This window comes from Notolabrus celidotus, chromosome 24 (genome assembly GCF_009762535.1).
Source record: "Notolabrus celidotus isolate fNotCel1 chromosome 24, fNotCel1.pri, whole genome shotgun sequence".
Taxonomy (NCBI): Eukaryota; Metazoa; Chordata; class Actinopteri; order Labriformes; family Labridae; genus Notolabrus; species Notolabrus celidotus.
The window spans coordinates 2,513,754-2,535,343 of NC_048295.1; the positions used below are offsets into that span (position 1 = coordinate 2,513,754).

The 21,590-nt window shown below is 43.0% G+C and overlaps 2 protein-coding genes and 1 long non-coding RNA gene across 3 annotated transcripts in view; 1 reads left to right on the forward strand and 2 right to left on the reverse strand.

Moving 5' to 3' along the window:
* Positions 1-6,972, reverse strand: part of LOC117808326 (epithelial cell-transforming sequence 2 oncogene-like) — a 62,049-nt gene extending 55,077 nt beyond the window's left edge. Inside the window, exons 1-21 of the mRNA XM_034678005.1 lie at positions 6,799-6,972; positions 5,827-5,939; positions 5,587-5,749; positions 5,236-5,491; positions 4,940-5,165; positions 4,725-4,860; positions 4,456-4,621; positions 3,931-4,059; positions 3,762-3,854; positions 3,433-3,639; positions 3,240-3,337; positions 3,051-3,164; positions 2,874-2,960; positions 2,636-2,745; positions 2,401-2,548; positions 2,228-2,301; positions 2,001-2,157; positions 1,853-1,918; positions 1,657-1,745; positions 1,402-1,574; positions 1,170-1,323 (exon numbers count right to left, since the gene is read on the reverse strand). Of these exons, the coding sequence (XP_034533896.1) occupies positions 1,190-1,323; positions 1,402-1,574; positions 1,657-1,745; positions 1,853-1,918; positions 2,001-2,157; positions 2,228-2,301; positions 2,401-2,548; positions 2,636-2,745; positions 2,874-2,960; positions 3,051-3,164; positions 3,240-3,337; positions 3,433-3,639; positions 3,762-3,854; positions 3,931-4,059; positions 4,456-4,621; positions 4,725-4,860; positions 4,940-5,165; positions 5,236-5,491; positions 5,587-5,749; positions 5,827-5,939; positions 6,799-6,942 (2,883 nt within the window). The 5' untranslated portion in view covers positions 6,943-6,972 and the 3' untranslated portion in view covers positions 1,170-1,189. The remainder of the gene's footprint in view (positions 1-1,169; positions 1,324-1,401; positions 1,575-1,656; positions 1,746-1,852; positions 1,919-2,000; positions 2,158-2,227; positions 2,302-2,400; positions 2,549-2,635; positions 2,746-2,873; positions 2,961-3,050; positions 3,165-3,239; positions 3,338-3,432; positions 3,640-3,761; positions 3,855-3,930; positions 4,060-4,455; positions 4,622-4,724; positions 4,861-4,939; positions 5,166-5,235; positions 5,492-5,586; positions 5,750-5,826; positions 5,940-6,798) is intronic.
* LOC117808337 lies at positions 4,724-6,335 on the forward strand. The gene is made up of 5 exons (XR_004630224.1): positions 4,724-4,818; positions 4,928-5,167; positions 5,311-5,493; positions 5,595-5,706; positions 5,898-6,335. It is a non-coding gene; the product is annotated as an uncharacterized LOC117808337 (long non-coding RNA).
* A 759-nt stretch (positions 6,973-7,731) lies between the features above and the next one.
* Positions 7,732-20,200, reverse strand: ccdc28a (coiled-coil domain containing 28A). The gene is made up of 6 exons (XM_034678017.1): positions 20,083-20,200; positions 10,178-10,393; positions 9,531-9,718; positions 9,292-9,446; positions 8,985-9,007; positions 7,732-8,874 (listed from the first exon to the last, which is right to left on the reverse strand). Exons 2-6 carry the CDS (start codon positions 10,339-10,341, stop codon positions 8,820-8,822), a joined length of 585 nt encoding a protein of 194 aa, XP_034533908.1. The 5' UTR covers positions 10,342-10,393; positions 20,083-20,200; the 3' UTR covers positions 7,732-8,819.
* Positions 20,201-21,590: the final 1,390 nt, after the last annotated feature.

The following is a 21,590-nucleotide window of genomic DNA, read 5'->3' on the forward strand; positions in this document are numbered from 1 at the left end:
CAGAAGCATTCCGCCGAACAGGACCCACAAGAATCCCCAAACCGAAGGGCTACAGCTCCCAGAAAGGGACGGCAGCAAACGCCGGACTGCAGAGCAAGAGTCAGACTCATCAAGGCACGGCGCAGCCTGCAGGGCACAACAACAACAACCCGCACCTGATGAACCGCAGACTGTGACAAGTATCTCCTCACATAGAGTTTTTAAAAGTCTGATAGAAACAGGAAAATTCAAACTCTAACGTTTGTACAGCTTTATTCTTTTTGACCTTCTCTCATCTGTGGTGCTGAAAACTGAAAAACTCAACAGGTTTTTGTATCCATGTGTTAGCTGTAAATAAATGTGCCGGGCGTCTTAGAGAGTAGAATATCTCACATCAGAGGTGTGAGGACGTGTGCAGGTGTCGATGGTTAAACTAGAGCTCTGGGTGTGTTACGTGTTCGTGTTGAGAGAAGATGGACGTGTCTCTGTGTTGATCTTCGATGAACTGATGTTGTGAAACAAACGATAGTTTATTCATGTAGGGACGGAACACGTCTGTGTTTTTAAAAATAAGAGGCAATAATGTACATACGTGTAAAAGTGATGTGATGTGAAGCAGCTCCTTCATAGTGACGATCTGTGAAATGTGATATCTGTGTTATTTTTGGTTATCAATAAAGACTTTTTATACCTGGAACAAGAGGACGCTTTCACTGACTCATTATTAAAACGAACAACATCCCGACGCCACAATGGTTGCATGCTTTTGCAGATAAGATGCATTCATAACAGATTCTCTGACACCCAAGAAGTGGGCTGCCTTCTAGAGATCGATGCGACCCCTGCAGCAGTAGAAACTGCACAGAGGAGTGTTTGTGTTACAGTATTTGGTGCTCCAAGAAGCATACGACTGCTCAGATACAAAGATGTGCAGACCACGCTTTTTTCCCTCCCCATATTCATGCATTTATAAAAGTTTGAGGTAAACTATGAAGCGTACAAACCTTGTGGAGAGCTGGTTTGATGGAAAATACTTCTCGATTTAGACCAGCAGAGGGCGACAGAGCAAGTCTGTGCAAGCTTGCAGGATGCAAACTCCACATGGCGAGGGAAGGTGGTACTACAAAGATCCTGACATCATATTCTACTGCTAACTAAGAAAATGTTTGTGTTAATGTTTGTGTCCTAACCGCCTCCTCCTGTGATGGCGTCACTGATGTCCCCTCAGAGCCGACTTCATGGCCGACCGCAGCACACACAGGAAGTTCTCTCTCTCCTCTGCTCTCTCCGTGGCGCAAACCCACGATCGACACGGACCCTCCAGGACAAAGGCGTGGCTCACATCTGCAGAGAGACATCAGTACATGTCAGACCAGGATGATAAGTGAATGATGCTGCTGGCGATCAGTAGATAAACCTCACAGCGTGTGTGTGTGATCTCTCTCACTGCCAGGCTGCACAGAGACACAGAGGCCAAGAAAGTGTGTGTGCTCCTGTGAGCCAGCGTGAACGCGGTGTGAAGGACGGTTCTCCTCGTCAACATCAAGGCGTCGTTGAAGAGGAAGAGGCCCACGTCAGACACATGCTCATAGGTCCTAATCAAGAACACATACACATAAATACTGTGAGAACATATTAAGAACATTTCTAGATCAGTCTCTGTTGATGTGAGTTTACTTGAGAGAGTCTGGGATCTGGTCATCAGGACTCCTGAGCAAAGACGCATCCTGAGTTATAATCAGCTGCCTGTTTCCCTCATTAAGGTTCTGCTCACACACACACAAACACACACACACACACATAGAGAGAAAAGAACACAACATTAACATCTCAGATGTTCTGAGTGTGAGACAGAGACAGCTCTCTTTAGTACCGGACAGCCTTGGATCATCTGCTGCGTTTCCTCCATCAGCCTGTCCCGCTCTGAGTTTCTCTTCACCTGAAACAGAAGAAGACATCCTCTTAATCAAATGAAGAAATACATTACACAGTATCCACTTTAATAACAGCATGAGAGCTACCTTCTGTGTGAAGTCCCTGAATCGCAGCATGGAGCTGAGGGCTGAGGAGAGGTGTGTGTGGTCAGGGTGTGCAGGTGGTGTGTGTACGGACACAGCCTGGAGCAGCGTAACGTACTCCTGTGTTCTCCACACGGGACACAGCAGCAGCTCCTGCAGGCTTCACACACACATGAAGTTGATCAGTTTAGTATTGAAATGTACGAGACATGAGTTTATCTGAGCGTTACCTCAGCATGTGTGTTGCAGGAGTTCGGTCTGCTCTCTTCAGGAACGCCCGAAACGAAGGCTTTGTCTCCCTGCACTGGAACAGAAACACAACATGCAAACACGGCTGGCTTGAGTTCAAATCTGGAGCCGGGCTGGTGCAGCGTGTTAGCTTTAGTGTCCCATGCACATTTACTTTGTCGATGGTGTGTAAGGCGGTGGTGTAGTTGTTGAGGTAGTTAGTGTAGACTCTGAGCTTCAAGCACAGTTTTACAAACACGTCTCCAACACACTGCTCTGCACCCCACTGCTGCAGCCGGGCCTCTAAATCCACCTGAAACTCCCTGAAACAAACACCAACATCCTTCAAACTCTGTCCACACAGAGGAATGAAGACTTCATCAGAGATGTGTGTGTGTGTGTGCATGTACCTGTTGAGCTCCAGTATCTGTGCCACAGGGCGGAGGATGATGTGGATGTCGGCGAAGCTGAGGATGGCTCTGTTGGAGTTGAGAGCTGCAGTGAGAGGCTCCTGGTACACCTTCAGCACAAAGGAGAGACAGCTGAACCTCCAAGTTCAAACACACACTTCTATCCTGCTGTCAGATATCAACAACTATCAACTATGAGCAGCCTCTGGGTTCCTGGATTGACAAATGGAAGATGCACCTTCAGCACCGCGTCCAGTTTCCCCAGATAAACACGCTCGCTGTGGTGCAGCTCTCTGGCAACCGCACCTCTCCAATCCAACGCCGTCTGCAGACAGGAAGAGGAAGAGAAGCAGCTGTAAGGACGGAGCATGCTCCTTTAAGTCTCTCTGAGGGGGCATGAATGAAGCACACACACCTGTGGTAGCTGAGATAAGGGACTGAGGCCTTTTTCCTGTCCACACCTCGTCTGTCCCTCATTCTCCTCACTCCATCGTGTCAGGAAGAGGGCGAGAAACTCCACAGGTCTGCTCTAAAGATGTAAGAGGAGAAATAAAGAAGCTCACACTTTGATTATCTTGGTATTGTCTTTAATAGTAGCTCTTACCTCTTCCTGTATTGCAGCGAGACCCTCAATCAGAGCCTCCTTCATCCCTTCTGACACACAGAGCTCCTCCAGGCAGATTTCCTCCCACAGAAAATGACCTATCAACACATCATCACACTGCTTAGATGCAGAGTATTCAGGCATCTGTTAAAACCCACTGCTGTGTGTAAATCTATGTGTGTGTGGAACCCACCCAGAGCGCGGCCCCTGGCCTGCAGGCTGGCTCGCTGCAGCCGTGGCCCCAGGCAGCCCCTCAGCTCCCCCAGAGCCTCCTCCATCCACTGGGCCTGTCTGCACCAGGCCTGAAGGACGCTCTCACACACATAGAGCAGAGGCGGGCCAGCTGGCTGCAGGATGGAGATCCCGGTGCACACGCTGCCGTCAGACCACTCACTCAGGACTGGGACGAGGAAGAAGACAAAACTGAATGAGACTAGAATCATCACCTGCAGTGAGATGCATCCTGAACAAAGTCAGGCTGCAGTGACGTGAGGTGTTACAGGAAAGACTTGTGTGACTCACTGTTCTGGAAACTCCCGGTGCCAAGACCCATCGGAGCCTGGACCTCCAGACCAGTCAGAGTAGAGAGAGTCTGCATGAGAGCCACTCCTGATGCTGAGGGAAGACAAAGCAGTGAGATGAGCAAAAACAGAGAACTGTGTGTGTGTCCGTGTCCTCTGTCACTACCTACCAGATGCAGCCAGCGGGGAGAAGATATCAACCACTCCTCCTTCTTCTCTTTTTGCCACCCAGCCAGACAGTTTTTCCCAGAAGTCTCTGTGATCAGGGGTCAGAAGAGTCTGCTGTGATAAGCTGCAACCTGTGCGGTCAAAGGAAGAGAAAAAACTGTTCAAACCAGGATCTACCACCTCTCTCAGTTGGAGTCACACCCATTGTTTAATCACAGGACTCCACTCCACCTGGATCACACCTCATCAGGTCACACCTGACCAACTAAGACACGCCCCCAACATCATAAAAGCCTGCACCCATGCCTTTGGCCTTCCTTTTCCCTCCAAACCTGGCACGTGAGTCATGTGTGACCTTGTTTATACCATGTGGTTTCAGAGAATAACCTGAAGTGGATGCATTCTTTTTATTATTTCATGTACAGCAGGAAGAATGACTCTTTAATAATCTAAATGCCATCCTGGCAGATAAACGTCTCTCATGCAGTCTCTGTTTTCACTGCAGACACAGTGATTGTTATCCTCACCGTGAAGCAGATGGATCTCCTCCGTTCCTCCAGGAGCTAACAGACCCAGCCTTTGAACTCTCTGCCCAGAAATGGCTCTTTGTGCCTGGGTTAACAGAGCTGAGAGCGTCCCCCTGTGGTCGAACAGAACCACAACCACTCCGGCTTTCACTCCGCTCAGCAGCAGCTAAAAGGGGAGAAGAGCAGACATGAAGAATTATAAACATGCCTTTTTCTTTTTACATTAACAGTACTTTCTTTTGCACATTAAATCTCTGTTTTTATTTCACCTCGTAGGCTGGGACTCTGTTGGACATCAGCAGTAAGAGGGATGGAGCGGGACAGAGGACAGCAGGGACTGAGTGTGAAGCTGCAGGTCTGCAGGTGAAGGAGGACAACGATCTGCTGGCTTTGTTTGCTCTCTCACTGAAAGAGAAGTCAACACATTCGTTGATTAGCTTTGCAAACAAATATATAACGTCCTTTATTCCAGAGACTCTATCACCTGCTCAGAGTCGAGACTTGGACTCTCTCCAGGCTTTGAGATGTAGATAGGCCTCCCAGGTCCAAGCTGAGATCAAGGCTGGAGGACCCCACAGTCTTTTGAGGCCATGAGAGAGCGGGCCAAGACGTGAGTGTCAGACTGGAGCTGAGCCTTCCTGTCAGAGTACCTCTGGCTCCTTCTTGCCTTGTGTTGCTGCCCCAGGCTCTCCTGGTTCTCACAGATTCTCCTGTGAGTAAAACACACATTTAAAGTTTTCTGACTCAGAATAAAGAGACAAAAAGAAAGAGGATACTCACTTTTCTCCTCCTGTAATTTGTCTCTGATCATCTGCCTGATCCTCCTCTCCTTCCTCCTCTCTTCCTCCTCCTCAGTCTCCCCTGTGCTCTGTCGGCTGAGGGTCCCGTACTGCTCAGCCGCCTCTCGAGGGGTCAGCCAGTCCAGCGTGGAGACGCAGGAGACGTAGTGGTTCTTCCATGCTCCAAATTCCTTCTCTCCGGGAGTGTAGGGAAGGAACCAGCCTCTCCTGATGCTGCGGCCAGCCCAGAGACAATCCTGTGAGTAAGATACAGACAGAATCTCTAATTTATCTGGGTTCATGTTTAAAAACGCTCAAAAACAAAGATTTAAAACCTCTTTTCTCTTCTCACCTGCTCAGCGAGGACTCTCCAGTGCCAGCTGACCTGAGCAGCAGAGCAGAGATCACGAGGGGACAGAAATGACATCACGTACAGGGACAGGAACCGAGGCAGCACTGCAGTGAAGTCCAGGTGAGTCACAGGAACTGTCTCAATTAGCAGATCCCTGCAGGACCTGCTCAGAGAGTCAGATATTTTAACATTGAAGGGTTTAAGTCCAACACTGAACAGTATCAAATAAAGGATGCTTACTTGAGCTGACACTTGCTGCAGCGTGCAAGCAGAGAGTGCAGAAGCTGTTTCCTCTGCCTGTCTGTCCACAGATCAAACCAGTGCAGCACCAGGTTCATCCTCTCCTCGAATAACTGAGAACATGAAAGAGAAGTCAGTTTGTAAAACATGTATGGAAGATGCAGGCTGTTGCATGAGAAGCTTTCTGCTTGGCCAGAAACTACAATGGTGGTTTTGAATACATGAAGACTGCATTTTCTCTCTAAGAATAAAGTTGATACAATTTAAATGCCGCCACTCTGATGCTTTACCTTTTTTTTTTTTTTAAAGTTAAAACTTATTCACAAGATGCACATGGATTTAGCTTTATGGTAAAATCATGTCTCTAAGTAACGGGCAGCCTGGGTTCAGATCCAGCCTGCAGCCTCTTTCCTGCATGTCATTCCCTAACAACTTGTACTACTTTATATCTATGAACTGCTTTTATAAAAGTCTGCTTTTTGTGAAATAAAGGATTGATTAAAAATGCATGTTAACGCTTGAGTCATTTCATTCTGTGCATGAAGACTTTTGCTGAGATGAGAGGTGGGGCCTGGAGGAAGTTGCTGATGTGTGGAGCTTACTTTTTAAGTTTTGAAATGGCATAGTGGAGCATTAGCCACGAGTGGGTTTGTCTGCATGCTAAACCACCTCTGCTCATAAAGCTGTGAGCAGAACTACTCAAACACTTTGCATTAATGTGTAAGGGTTATTTTATTGAGGTGATTTGGTGGACCTGCTTCAAATCAGCACTGTGAACTGAAGGTAAGAGCTGTTGTATGTTTGCATCATTAACAGGAAACAGAAGTTATCTTAAGGCATGTCCATTTTCAATAGTCTCAAATGATGCATCAACAATTGAGTCATTAACCCCATCTAGTGGTTAAAATAATAACTTCCATGTCTCAAAGTTTGTGTTGTATTGCACAGAAGGGTCTTGTTCTGTGTTCTCACCTGTGTGTTATTGGTCTTGTTGTTCAGGGGCGTCCACATGCTCAGGCGGGTTTCACTCCTCAGCTTGTGCTCCTGCTCCGGCTCATAGTCCGTCCCGCTGAGCTGCCACCGCTTCACCGAGTGAGGGGTCGACTTCAGGCTCATCCTTCACTTCCAGAAACTCGTCTACTGCTGTTTTAAAATCAGACTGTCAGATTTAGCTTCTCACTGCAGTCAAAGGCTGCCTCTGCTCTGCATCACCTTGGAGACGCGTCAACAAAGGATGTGCACATTCCTCCACACAGCTCATGAATAAGTTACAACATGGTTCAAGGGTATAGACATGACACAGACAGCAGGTTGTCTTCAAACACAGAAGTAAATCATGTTTCTAAGTGATGTAACGATACTGGATTTGTAACCTGAAGCGACAAGAGTGCCGTGTGTAAACGTGAGACTATAATCCTCTTTAACACTCATCAGAAACCTCACCATGGTGCTCATATCAGAAGTAGTGTGCTGTGTTTTTGACGCTGTTATACCTGTGGCTGCAACCCTTCAGTCGCCTCCCATAGTTCAGGGTCAGAGGTCAGATTCTGGATCATATGAGAAGCCCACCATGCTTGTTTTGGTGTTATTCCTGCCTCTGCATCTCTCCACACCCTCCTCTCCTAGACATGGCAGCCAATCAGTGCACACCTCAACATCTCCGTCCACTCAGATCACTGCTTGGGCTGCAAACTGAGAGGCTGTATGACATGCAATAATCTAAAAATGCCATTAAACTCCAACATGCAAACAAAAGCACGACACAACCTGAACTAATGCATCTGGCAACGGGTTAACTTGAAATAGGAGAACAAAAATGTTACATAACACAGAGTACATGAAACGGATTACAGTGAGCTCCGTTTGGTTTCAATCCCCTCCCCCTCTGACCTTTACGTTCAGTCCTTTTAGAGGAAATTCCCTCTTTATTTACAGAAAAAATACATGTTTCAAGAAATTCAGACAACACATTTATTCATTCAAACACCATACAGCTAAAACACTTTAAATCCCCACAGAGTTAAAATAAGAAGTGATAAAACACAGTAGGATTTCCACCTGAAGCAGCATCATCAAATGATTATATATCATCTTTAAAACACACAATCCCAACCCTTAAAATCAACATGATAATGTTTAAAAGTTTCAAACAGATAAGGCAAAATGATTAAATCATAAAATTAAGGCATGGCTGTGATGTCAACAGTTTGATTCTTCTTCTTCTCCAGCGTGAAACAACACAGCGGTGATATCGTGCGGCGCATGGTGCATGAAAATGTGCAAAAAGATTCAACGCTGAGTGAAGAGTGGAGGAGATATCAGGCCTCATGACACCGAACATTAACTGGGGTCACACGGCGCAGAGTCTAATGTGCTTTAAATGTTACGTTTTGGCCGATTTCTATAAAAATGTAATCATGTATTTACACTTTTTAGTGTCTCACAGAGGAGACCGAAGCTAAATATTTCTGTGTCTATGTTTTGATCATCCTAGCTCAGTCTTTAGTTTGTGTGTTACAGACATTGATCGACCGGTGATAGTATTTACAGCAAAGTGCAACAGAATGAGCTTATAAATACACATTAATCACTTTGGTTAGCTGCAGATCTAAGCCTTTTTTGGAGGTTAGTGATTGACTTAAACTTGCTTTAACAGGCCATGACAGTGACACTAATACCTCAAGGTATACTGCTCTCTATATCAGATCTGAATCAGCCTCTTTATAGAACTCTGATATAAATACAAGGATCATTAAAACTAATTCTACTAAAAGTAACCGTTGATTGTAACACTCCTCATCGGTTCATAATAATGCTGTCAGTGCATTTCAGTACATCCCTCCCCCTGTGTGTGTGCACAGGGAACGCTGGTGAACACCTTTGCAGCCATTACTGCTACAACACTTCAGATTGATTTGACTCCACCTTATTCATCGCAGCTCCTCTAAAGAAAAACATTCAGGTGAGATGAGGGTGGAGAAGAGGAGAGGAGTTCACATGCTGGCTGTCCTCGGGATGTCCTGGGAGTCGGCGAGGTTGAGCTTCTGGCTGGAGAGGCGGCAGGTTAAAGAGAAACACTGGGAAGTTTCAGAACAATAACACACGTGCAAAGAGGTTTTATTTCACTTTAAAAGGTTGTATAGTAATAAAAAGGATACATAGATGAACTCAGCTCCTCCAGCTGTGGAGAGAAAACACATCTTATTAAACTTTAGATCACAGTGAAGCACCATCATGACTTGATCCTGGTTCACATGCAGCAGGTAGCTACGGATTGAATAACCAGATTAACACGCGGAAGGAGAATTAACAGCTAAATCCTTCCTGGGATGTGGAGCGGTTACAGCACATCCACCAACAGCTTGAACCAAGACGTCACCGTCCATGAGATTATGAGCACAAGCGTCTGTGTTTTTGTGTCAGAATAAAGCAAAGGGGACAAGTCAGAATGTGAGGCACCCTTACGTTAAGAAGTAATATATCCATGTGGGTGTCACATGCCGTCTTCCTCTGATCCTCGGGCATTTCATCCACCTCACCGTAGAGGTCAAAGTGCAAACGGGCCAGCTTCTCCTGCATCTCTCTCACATGCTCCATCTGGCCGATGGAGCACTCATTGCCTGATGGAGAGAAAGCAAACATCATCATCTGCAATATTTCTTAACTTAAGTTGGGGAATGTGTCTCCTTTTCAGGTGAAGTTACCAAATGCTTGAAGTTTCCCTGAGTGGAAGTCATTGAGCAGACTCAGCAGACCGTTCTCCATCTCCTGCACATCTGACACATCAGTCAGGAAGGAGTGCTGGATGATGGGAGCAGCCTGGCTCTGGTTCTGACTTGGATTTGCTTTAGCAGCCGTGCTCTGGTTACTCCTGGCTTTGTCTCTGACTCCCCTGGAAAAGCAGAAAACACACACAGCTGACAGCTGACAGAGATATTGAGACTTTTAAAGGAAAACAAAAAATGATTCAGTCTTGCTTTTATGCAGGGTTTAACAATTATATTACTTACCTTTTACTGTAACATTGATTTAAATGTTGCTTTATTATTTGAGTCATTTTAACAGTGTTTTATCTTCTCAGTTGTGTTTATATTTTTAGCCTTAGTTGTATTTTTCAACTCTTATCCTTACCCTTTCTAAATCTATGTATTTAACTATTTATATTCTTAATTTTGATGCTTTAACTTGTTTTAATTACACATATTTCATTGTTTGCATGCATTAGTCTCTATTTTATTCAATGTTATGTTAATTTAAACTTCTATTAGTGATAACAGTGTCTCACAATTAAATCCATGCAACAATAAACACATCTAAATAGATAAATAAAGTGTAATGTGTGTTTGTTTACCTCCTACTCTTGCTCTTCTGGCTGGAGTGAGTCCCCATGTTGTGGCTGTAGCCGACGTGCCTTCCCCCGGAGGAAGTGCTTGTTTTCCGGCCAGAGCCTCCAGTGGGAGCCGCTGTGTTGCTGGATGACCTGGGGCTCTTCCTCTTTAGCTTCCGCTCCTCCATAGCTTCGTGTTTGGGGTGTTTACTTATCAACACGACGAGCTGATACTAGATACTGCAGATTAAAAACAGTCAGTCCCTGTAACCCGGATCCTTGTGGATGAAACACCTTTCTGACACCAGGCTAACTGTTAGCTTCCCTGTTAGCTCAACTGACAGATTGTCCCAATTGAACTTAAAAACAAACCCCAGATAAAAACGGATCAACACATCGAGTCACAGCTGTTGTGGATCCAGCCTGAAGTCCTCCGTGTCTCTGTGAAATAATCCACGGAGCCCGAGAACTTGTTGAAACATTTAAAAATGCGTATGAAGAGGAAACTCTCAAACTGTCTGTTTCTGTGGGACGGACTCAGTGAAGGCTGCATTACAATCCTCTTCCACTGTCTCCTACTCTGTGATCTTAAATATAATATATGTTATTATCAAGCACGTAGATGATATTAAAACACACTTTCCTTCTCTTATTGAATAAAAACAATTATTTCCACACATAAAAGTAAAGGTAGCTTGACAAAGGTGTCTTAAGGAGGCTGCGTAGTGTCCTACAGAGGACGCCAAATACAAATTGGAATGCGGCCCAGCACCACCTTTACCTTCCCTTTAACTTTCCCTACAGCTGGGGTTCCTAGGACCCAAATTTATCTAAAATATATATTATTAATATTTATTTTTGTGTATTTACCTTGTTATCTTGTGTTTATCTTCCTGTTTATTATTTGAAAATTTTATTTTCCTTTTTAGATTTAATCACAAACAGAAAATAGACATATCAAGGACAGAGAAGAAGAGAAGGAAGCCTACTGTATGAGATAATTAATATTACAGAATAAATACACACAGTAGGTAGTTCCAAAATATCAAAAAGAGAAAAACAAAAACAAAAAATTGCAAAAAAGTTACTTAAGTTACTTGTTATTTCTTTAGTATTATTATTTATTGTGTACTTTTTTGTGTTTATTCATTTTTTCCACTTCTTTGTTGGTTTTGTATTACTTACACATAATTTGTTAATTTATGGTGAACAAAGGAATGATGAAAAGAACCCAATAAATAAAGTTGAATGATATAAGTTGTTTAAAAATAATAAATTGTATCCATTAGAGTAAAAATATCAAGAAAAATAGTAGCTAAATTTGAGTTAAAACCTTGAAAATGGCTTACTAGGAAAAGCAGCCAATCGCAGGCAAGTACTCGCCCAGTCCTAATATAAAAGACTTGTCTATCTAAGTAACTAGGAAGAGTAGCCAGCCAATCATATGCGAGCACTCGCACAGTCCTATTTGAATAACACTCACACAGTCCTAATATAAAAAACTTGTCAATCTGACTAGCAGGAAAAGTAGCCAGCCAATCATATGCGAGCACTCGCACAGTCCTATTTGAATACCACTTGTCATAGCCCTAATATAAAAGACTTGTCTATCTAAGTAACTATGAAGAGTAGCCAGCCAATCATATGCGAGCACTCGCACAGTCCTATTTGAATAACACTCACACAGTCCTAATATAAAAGACTTGTCTATCTAAGTAGCTAGGAAGAGTAGCCAGCCAATCACATGCGAGCACTCGCACAGTCCTATTTGAATAACACTTGGCATAGCCCTAATATAAAAGACTTGTCTATCTGACTAGCAGGAAGAGTAGCCAGCCAATCATATGCGAGCACTCGCACAGTCCTATTTGAATAGCACTTGTCATAGCCCTAATATAAAAGACTTGTCTATCTGAGTTACTATGAAGAGTAGCCAGCCAATCATATGCGAGCACTCGCACAGTCCTATTTGAATAACACTCACACAGTCCTAATATAAAAGACTTGTCTATCTAAGTAGCTAGGGAGAGTAGCCAGCCAATCATATGCGAGCACTCGCACAGTCCTATTTGAATAACACTTGGCATAGTCCTAATATAAAAGACTTGTCTATCTGGCTAGCAGGAAAAGTAGCCAGCCAATCATATGCGAGCACTCGCACAGTCCTATTTGAATAACACTTGTCATAGCCCTAATATAAAAGACTTGTCTATCTAAGCAGCTAGGGAGAGTAGGCAGCCAATCATATGCGAGCACTCGCACAGTCCTATTTGAATAACACTCACACAGTCCTAATATAAAAGACTTGTCTATCTAAGTAGCTAGGGAGAGTAGCCAGCCAATCATATGCGAGCACTCGCACAGTCCTATTTGAATAACACTTGGCATAGTCCTAATATAAAAGACTTGTCTATCTGGCTAGCAGGAAAAGTAGCCAGCCAATCATATGCGAGCACTCGCACAGTCCTATTTGAATAGCACTTGTCATAGCCCTGATATAAAAGACTTGTCTATCTAAGTAGTAGGAGAAGTAACGAGCCAATCATATGCGAGCACTCGCACAGTCCTATTTGAATAACACTCACACAGTCCTAATATAAAACACTTGTCTATCTAAGTAGCTAGGAAGAGTAGCCAGCCAATCATATGCGAGCACTCGCACAGTCCTATTTGAATAGCACTTGTCATAGCCCTAATATAAAAGACTTGTCTATCTAAGCAGCTAGGGAGAGTAGCCAGCCAATCATATGCGAGCCGCGCACAGTCCTATTTGAATAACACTCACACAGTCCTAATATAAAAGACTTGTCTATCTAAGTAGCTAGGAAGAGTAGCCAGCCAATCATATGCGAGCACTCGCACAGTCCTATTTGAATAACACTTGGCATAGTCCTAATATAAAAGACTTGTCTATCTGGCTAGCAGGAAAAGTAGCCAGCCAATCATATGCGAGCACTCGCACAGTCCTATTTGAATAACACTCACACAGTCCTAATATAAAAGACTTGTCTATCTAAGTAGCTAGGAAGAGTAGCCAGCCAATCATATGCGAGCACTCGCACAGTCCTATTTGAATAACACTCACACAGTCCTAATATAAAAGACTTGTCTATCTAAGTAGCTAGGGAGAGTAGCCAGCCAATCATATGCGAGCACTCGCACAGTCCTATTTGAATATACACTCACACAGTCCTAATATAAAACACTTGTCTATCTAACTTACTAGGAAGAGTAGCCAGCCAATCATATGCGAGCACTCGCACAGTCCTATTTGAATAACACTTGGCATAGTCCTAATATAAAAGACTTGTCTATCTGGCTAGCAGGAAAAGTAGCCAGCCAATCATATGCGAGCACTCGCACAGTCCTATTTGAATAACACTTGTCATAGCCCTAATATAAAAGACTTGTCTATCTAAGCAGCTAGGGAGAGTAGGCAGCCAATCATATGCGAGCACTCGCACAGTCCTATTTGAATAACACTCACACAGTCCTAATATAAAAGACTTGTCTATCTAAGCAGCTAGGGAGAGTAGGCAGCCAATCATATGCGAGCACTCGCACAGTCCTATTTGAATAACACTCACACAGTCCTAATATAAAAGACTTGTCTATCTAAGTAGCTAGGGAGAGTAGCCAGCCAATCATATGCGAGCACTCGCACAGTCCTATTTGAATAACACTTGGCATAGTCCTAATATAAAAGACTTGTCTATCTGGCTAGCAGGAAAAGTAGCCAGCCAATCATATGCGAGCACTCGCACAGTCCTATTTGAATAGCACTTGTCATAGCCCTGATATAAAAGACTTGTCTATCTAAGTAGTAGGAGAAGTAACGAGCCAATCATATGCGAGCACTCGCACAGTCCTATTTGAATAACACTCACACAGTCCTAATATAAAACACTTGTCTATCTAACTTACTAGGAAGAGTAGCCAGCCAATCATATGCGAGCACTCGCACAGTCCTATTTGAATAACACTCACACAGTCCTAATATAAAAGACTTGTCTATCTAAGTAGTTAGGGAGAGTAGCCAGCCAATCATATGCGAGCACTCGCACAGTCCTATTTGAATATACACTCACACAGTCCTAATATAAAAGACTTGTCTATCTAAGTAGCTAGGAAGAGTAGCCAGCCAATCATATGCGAGCACTCGCACAGTCCTATTTGAATAGCACTTGTCATAGCCCTAATATAAAAGACTTGTCTATCTAAGCAGCTAGGGAGAGTAGCCAGCCAATCATATGCGAGCACTCGCACAGTCCTATTTGAATAACACTCACACAGTCCTAATATAAAAGACTTGTCTATCTAAGTAGCTAGGAAGAGTAGCCAGCCAATCATATGCGAGCACTCGCACAGTCCTATTTGAATAACACTTGGCATAGTCCTAATATAAAAGACTTGTCTATCTGGCTAGCAGGAAAAGTAGCCAGCCAATCATATGCGAGCACTCGCACAGTCCTATTTGAATAACACTCACACAGTCCTAATATAAAAGACTTGTCTATCTAAGTAGCTAGGGAGAGTAGCCAGCCAATCATATGCGAGCACTCGCACAGTCCTATTTGAATAACACTCACACAGTCCTAATATAAAAGACTTGTCTATCTGGCTAGCAGGAAAAGTAGCCAGCCAATCATATGCGAGCACTCGCACAGTCCTATTTGAATAACACTCACACAGTCCTAATATAAAAGACTTGTCTATCTAAGTAGCTAGGGAGAGTAGCCAGCCAATCATATGCGAGCTCTCACACAGTCCTATTTGAATAACACTCACACAGTCCTAATATAAAAGACTTGTCTATCTAAGTAGCTAGGGAGAGTAGCCAGCCAATCATATGCGAGCACTCGCACAGTCCTATTTGAATAGCACTTGTCATAGCCCTGATATAAAAGACTTGTCTATCTAAGTAGTAGGAGAAGTAACGAGCCAATCATATGCGAGCACTCGCACAGTCCTATTTGAATAACACTCACACAGTCCTAATATAAAAGACTTGTCTATCTAAGTAGTTAGGGAGAGTAGCCAGCCAATCATATGCGAGCACTCGCACAGTCCTATTTGAATAGCACTTGTCATAGCCCTGATATAAAAGACTTGTCTATCTAAGTAGCTAGGAGAAGTAACGAGCCAATCATATGCGAGCACTCGCACAGTCCTATTTGAATAACACTCACACAGTCCTAATATAAAACACTTGTCTATCTAAGTAGTTAGGGAGAGTAGCCAGCCAATCATATGCGAGCACTCGCACAGTCCTATTTGAATAACACTCACACAGTCCTAATATAAAAGACTTGTCTATCTAAGTAGCTAGGAAGAGTAGCCAGCCAATCATATGCGAGCACTCGCACAGTCCTATTTGAATAGCACTTGTCATAGCCCTAATATAAAAGACTTGTCTATCTAAGCAGCTAGGGAGAGTAGCCAGCCAATCATATGCGAGCACTCGCACAGTCCTATTTGAATATACACTCACACTGTCCTAATATAAAAGACTTGTCTATCTAAGTAGCTAGGAAGAGTAGCCAGCCAATCATATGCGAGCACTCGCACAGTCCTATTTGAATAGCACTTGTCATAGCCCTAATATAAAAGACTTGTCTATCTAAGCAGCTAGGGAGAGTAGCCAGCCAATCATATGCGAGCACTCGCACAGTCCTATTTGAATAACACTCACACAGTCCTAATATAAAAGACTTGTCTATCTAAGTAGCTAGGAAGAGTAGCCAGCCAATCATATGCGAGCACTCGCACAGTCCTATTTGAATAACACTTGGCATAGTCCTAATATAAAAGACTTGTCTATCTGGCTAGCAGGAAAAGTAGTTAGCCAATCATATGCGAGCACTCGCACAGTCCTATTTGAATAACACTTGTCATAGCCCTAATATAAAAGACTTGTCTATCTAAGCAGCTAGGGAGAGTAGCCAGCCAATCATATGCGAGCACTCGCACAGTCCTATTTGAATAACACTCACACAGTCCTAATATAAAAGACTTGTCTATCTAAGCAGCTAGGAAGAGTAACGAGCCAATCATATGCGAGCACTCGCACAGTCCTATTTGAATAACACTTGGCATAGTCCTAATATAAAACACTTGTCTATCTAACTAGTAGGAAAAGTAGTTAGCCAATCATATGCGAGCACTCGCACAGTCCTATTTGTATAACACTTGTTTAACCAGAAACTGTGACTTTGTATGCAAGAAATAAGTAACATATACTGTTAAAATCTAAATTATTATCAATGTTTTTATATATTTATCTCATGTTTATTTGTATAGGAACACGTATGAAGCATAAGCCGACCCTAAATGAGCTTTTAAGCACTTCAAAATCACGACACAAGACTTTTTACTTGATTATAATGTCATTTTCTGCAAGCTTTCTCTCAAACTTTTATTACATTTACTAAAGATTATGTTTTCTTAAGTCTGTCAAACTTCAAAGAGTAAATCTTATTTTATTTTTCTTAATTAATACAACCTGCCAATGCTTAAAGGCCTATATTTGAAGGGGATAAGTAGCCTTGAGAATTGCACATTTTAAATGATATTTTTCTATTTAAAATGGACTTAAATGAGACTGACATGTGGTTGCAAGTAGTAACCACAAGAGGGCGCTGAATGAACACCCAATAATGCTCATGCTCTCTCACTCCTGTTTAAAACTGGAGTATTAATAACTCATAAACATGCTGAAAAGAGACACTTTGTTCACTTTAATTAACAGTGCATGCTTTCATGGACACACACTATATTAAAAATGCAGATTAATTAAATTCCACAGCACTAATCAAACCTTAATTAGTGTACCACAAATATTTTGCAGTGAGTGAGCACTGCAGAGTGTGTTTTAGGGTCTGTAGGGGACATTTTTCAGTCTCAAAGTTAAAAAGCTGCAAAAACAGTAGATTTGATTCACTTTTACTCATAGAGGGATGAAAAGAAGTCATTAAATATCACTGTTTGTAAGGATTTCTGAGCCTTGTTGCTGCAGATAGGAAAGCATGAGTGGTGTCTGCATTCAAAGGTGATATTCACACCGTCAGGATTAAGCAATATTTGTCAAAAAATAGCTATCTGTACAGTTATGCAAAATGTGGATGAAAGATAGAGGGATTTTGTTGCTTTAATTGATGCTTTTTCTATATATTAATATTTCAGATTTTATAGTTACACCTGGTGTAGCTAAACCAAACTCTGTCCAATCAGCTGCTCTATGTTATCCAAAATGATCCGTATAATAAATATATTTGCACACCGTTTTTAAAACAGTACCATGATGACTTAGTCTAAAAAAATAAACCCCAGACTTCTCCAAAAAGCTCCAAACTTTTCATAAAACGACCTGCTGCAGAAAATACACCCGTGAATCCCTCTTTTCCTCTTCTCTCTCCCTCCTCCCTTTTCCCCGTTTGAGAGTGTGTGTGAGTGTGTGTTGTGCTGCGTGACAGTGGCTGAGTGAGGTGAACCAGGATAAAATGTTACAGATGAACACATTTAGACCGTCGCGTCCACACAGCCATTAACTTACACACACATGCAGCAACACACACACACGTATCTCATCTGTAATTGCTGTGTAGGTGCTGTTTGGAGAGCGAGCTGCTAGTTACAGCCAGTTGATTCTCTCCTCATACGCGCTGCTGCTTGAATTATGCATCGGATTGTGACTGAATGACAACTTGTTTAATTACACACCTGGTTTAGTGCTAATTCTAAGTTACCTGCCTGTTCAGTGTGGCTTCATTACAGCGTTTACAGATATTCTCTTTAGCCATGAAACACCAGAAATCTCCAAAACTATTCACAGAAATAATCCTGAAATAAAAAGTATTTTAAATTCTACATGAAGTTACATCTCCCTCGATTGACCCACACTCAGTGATCTCTCTGAATGAACGCACGAAGGCCGCACTTCTTGTTCCTATTCATTAGCATGTGTTCGATACTGTGGATGCTCAGGGGACTGCAGTAAACACTGTGCATGTGTGTGTGTGTGTGGATCTATTAGGTATTATGGTTCAGCAGAAAGATCTACAAGTGAGTGTTTTTGTTTAGCAGCTGCGACCCTGAATGAGACGTCTCTTTATGCCTACATCTACTCATACCACACACGATTGTATGATGAAACATGACCACATTAGATTGATATCTCTCTCCGCCTGCTGTGTGAATGACTCATTCTTGTGTGAGACATGTCTTGTCCTTGTCTTCTATTTGTCCTCCATGTCAGCTGAAGGAACAGGGACACGTGGGAGAGATAAATGGGGGACAAGAGAAAGAGTGGAGAATCACAAGAGACCCTCATATCAATGTTAATGTGTTTTTTATATCACGTTATTGAACACTGCTGTTAACATTTATTACCTAACAAGAAGACTAAACCTCTATCAGTTATTCAGTGTGAATTCCTAAAAGTTTAACCCCTTAAAGTCCCTCCTGTGTGGGTCCATTGAGCAGCCTGTTAAACTCAGAGTGAGTTATCAGCACATTTTATTTGCTTGTATTAATTTTAGTATACAGTAATCGCACACATCTCCACCCCCTTCCTGAGTGCAATCAAACTTTATGACATTTATAGACCCCGGGCATTTTGATAATAGATATTTTACGACCTTATTTGGGGTGGAATTTATGAAGACAGACAGGCCTGACAGCCACACAGCCCACACTCGGCTCCTGTAATTACCATGACGGCACGAGCCTGAGCCTTCATGCTGCACAGCCGACACACGCTCAGCCTGGAACTGCTCAGACATGACAAATGAAGTCCCTGTGCAGATTATTTACTGTAAAAAATACTCTCCAGTTAAAGATATTTAATTTAATTGTTAATCTAAGAAACCTTAAGATAGCTGTTATATAATAATTGATGAAATTATCTTATTAACTGATTTACTGCACAAGTTACATGAAAAATGCTTCATAATAAAAGCTGATTTTATTGCTTTAATCGGGATAATATTCCTGTTCACGAGCCTGAACCATTTTGAATATTTTTATCGCCTTGTCTTTTTTAAAATGTGCAGATATGACCAAGAAAAACCACATTTGTCACTGACTGATGACTGATTCCGCCCCCTAGTGGATCATCTGTGCACTGCATGTGTCAATAGTATTCATCTGGTTTTGCAGGGGCTGAACAACAAGAACTGTGGCGCCTGTACGTGTAAAATAAAGGGTGCCTGCTCTACCAAACCGATGCCCCTCAGTTTGAGATTTTAAACCCACTCATAGGAGGTGATACATCACATTTAGACACCTCTGTTTCAGGGTGATAGTTCCAGAAGCTTGCAAAATGTTCTTTTCCTGCAAGGTGTGTGCATCCTCAGTCAAACTACTTGCAGCTATGCCTGTCCTTATTAATGCTGTGAGTGCACGACCAATCAGAAATCTTTATCATTGTAAGGCCCGCCCCTAAAGTACCTGCACATTACTTGAAGCAGGAACTAAATTGGAGGTAAGATATCGTCCCTGTGACCTATTTAAACTCTGGTCTTTGCAATGGAAATGCACCGAGCATCTCCAAACGATCCCCCAAATTATTTTACACATTTTTAAGGACTATATGCATGAAAGTGAGGATTGATGTGACTATGATCATCTCCACTGATATCAATAATAGAAGTAAATACTGTAATAAATATCTCAGAGGAGAGGTAAGGAAAGTTTTAAGAGTTTAAGATGCACAATACTTCCCTAACATTTTGAAATAAATGTAATCTAAGCAGAAATGTATGTTTGACTTCATCTAGTCGCTCTTATATGTTGAGTTTAATTTTTCTGATTAATCTGTTGTCTCACTCGTCGTTCTACACCTCTTCGTACCTCCTCTTTAACTTCCCTCTCCCTCTCATTCATTTCCCTCTCTCCTCCTTTCCCGCCCCCCCTCTCCCTCTCCCACTTGCCTCCTCCTGTCCTCCTCTCTCCACTCTGTAGAGGGTCCAAGTGACATTTGGCTGTCCTCTGCCTCGAGGGGGTCCAGGAGATGCAGACGTTTTTGGCAGGCGGGCACAGGGACGCCTAGGGGTCCTGACGGGGACTCCTGGATCGGGAAGAGAAAAAGAAAGTACACATCATAAAATGCACCCGCAGTCAGAAACACACATTCGCTCTCGGGGTGCACATGCATAAGCAAACAATCGCACAAACAGAGGAGAGCTCACACAGGCACACACACACTGACACTTGTAAATGTGTGTGCGCACAAACACTCACACACCTAGCAATCAAACGCACGTAATGAAGACACAGCGGACGGTAAATGTGAGAAGGCGAGGGAAGCTGCCCCCACGGAGAAGTCTGGAGAACAGGGAGTAAACTGGGATTTAGATTTAAAAGAGCTTAACTACTGAGCTTCACTACGACCAAGCTGGCTTTGTTTCCCATTCTCTCCACTATCACAACTTTATTTATCATCCTGTTTCATAGTAAAGCAGAGCTGGGACTGATTCGAGAAATAGAATCTGATGATAGAATCAAATAAAAATGAGAGGAGAGTGTGTGATTCGTCAAAAACACCAAATTTATGGTCATAGAAGTGATAGCTTTTAGTTTAACAGAGAGTAAATATCCATGAGCTGCACTTTCATTACAAACAAGGCAAAAAGTTGCACATTATCTGCTTCAAATGTCAATATAAGGGATGCAAATCAAAGTAGTACGGGAGGTAGAGCCTGCAGTGATCAGGAAGCAGACACTCTCCTGACCTTTAAGAGTCAAACTTTCCTTTTCCATAGTTAGAGCTGGATCAGGCTTGGACCAGCTCTTAGTTCTGCTGCTGTCCCCTGAGATCTCTGCTCACCCTCTCCTCTGTCCTCTGTCTCTTCACAGAGATAACACACTGGTCAGAGCGATGAAGTGGAGGAGGAGGATGAGGAGGAGGAGGAGGAGGGATGATGTAGATGCAGAGCTAATTGTGGGGTGTCGGAGCCGGTCCGCACTGCACTGCCCGCTGTTTTGGCTCGCCTGTAATTACCTGGTCGCCGCAGATGTTTTCACGCCATTGTTGTGCGACCAGACAGAGGGGAAGGGATGGAGAGATGGACGGAGAGGTGGGGTGTGGGGGGTGGGGTGCACAAAGAGGGAGGGAGGGACAGAGGGCGGATTTTCGCTCCCAGCTGCAAACTTCTGCAAAGAAGAAAAAAAAACAACCAGACGTTTTTTCTCCCCGTCTATCTTTTTATCTATTCTTTTATTCATCTCTTTCAATCCATTATCAAAGCAACCCTTTTATATTTGCACCTTGAGTGTTGATAGGTGATAATAATTCTTTGCGTTTCAGTGTGTTTACATGTGTGTGTGCGTGTGTGTGTGTGTGAGTAGCCATCCCACTGAGGCAGAACAAAGTAGCGTAATAACTCAGACACTGAGCTGACCCTCTCTGCTGCTCTCAAGTACACTTAATGGAGGTGTG

Excerpts from the sequence above, each read along its gene's own strand:
- ccdc28a (XM_034678017.1), bottom strand. The coding sequence starts at position 10,341 with ATGGAGGAGCGGAAGCTAAAGAGGAAGAGCCCCAGGTCATCCAGCAAC. Across the intron at positions 9,719-10,177 it reads CAGAAGAGCAAGAGTAGGAG|GGGAGTCAGAGACAAAGCCA; the intron begins GTAAACAAACAC and ends CTGCTTTTCCAG. Across the intron at positions 8,875-8,984 it reads GAGGAGCTGAGTTCATCTAT|CCAGAAGCTCAACCTCGCCG; the intron begins GTATCCTTTTTA and ends CCGCCTCTCCAG.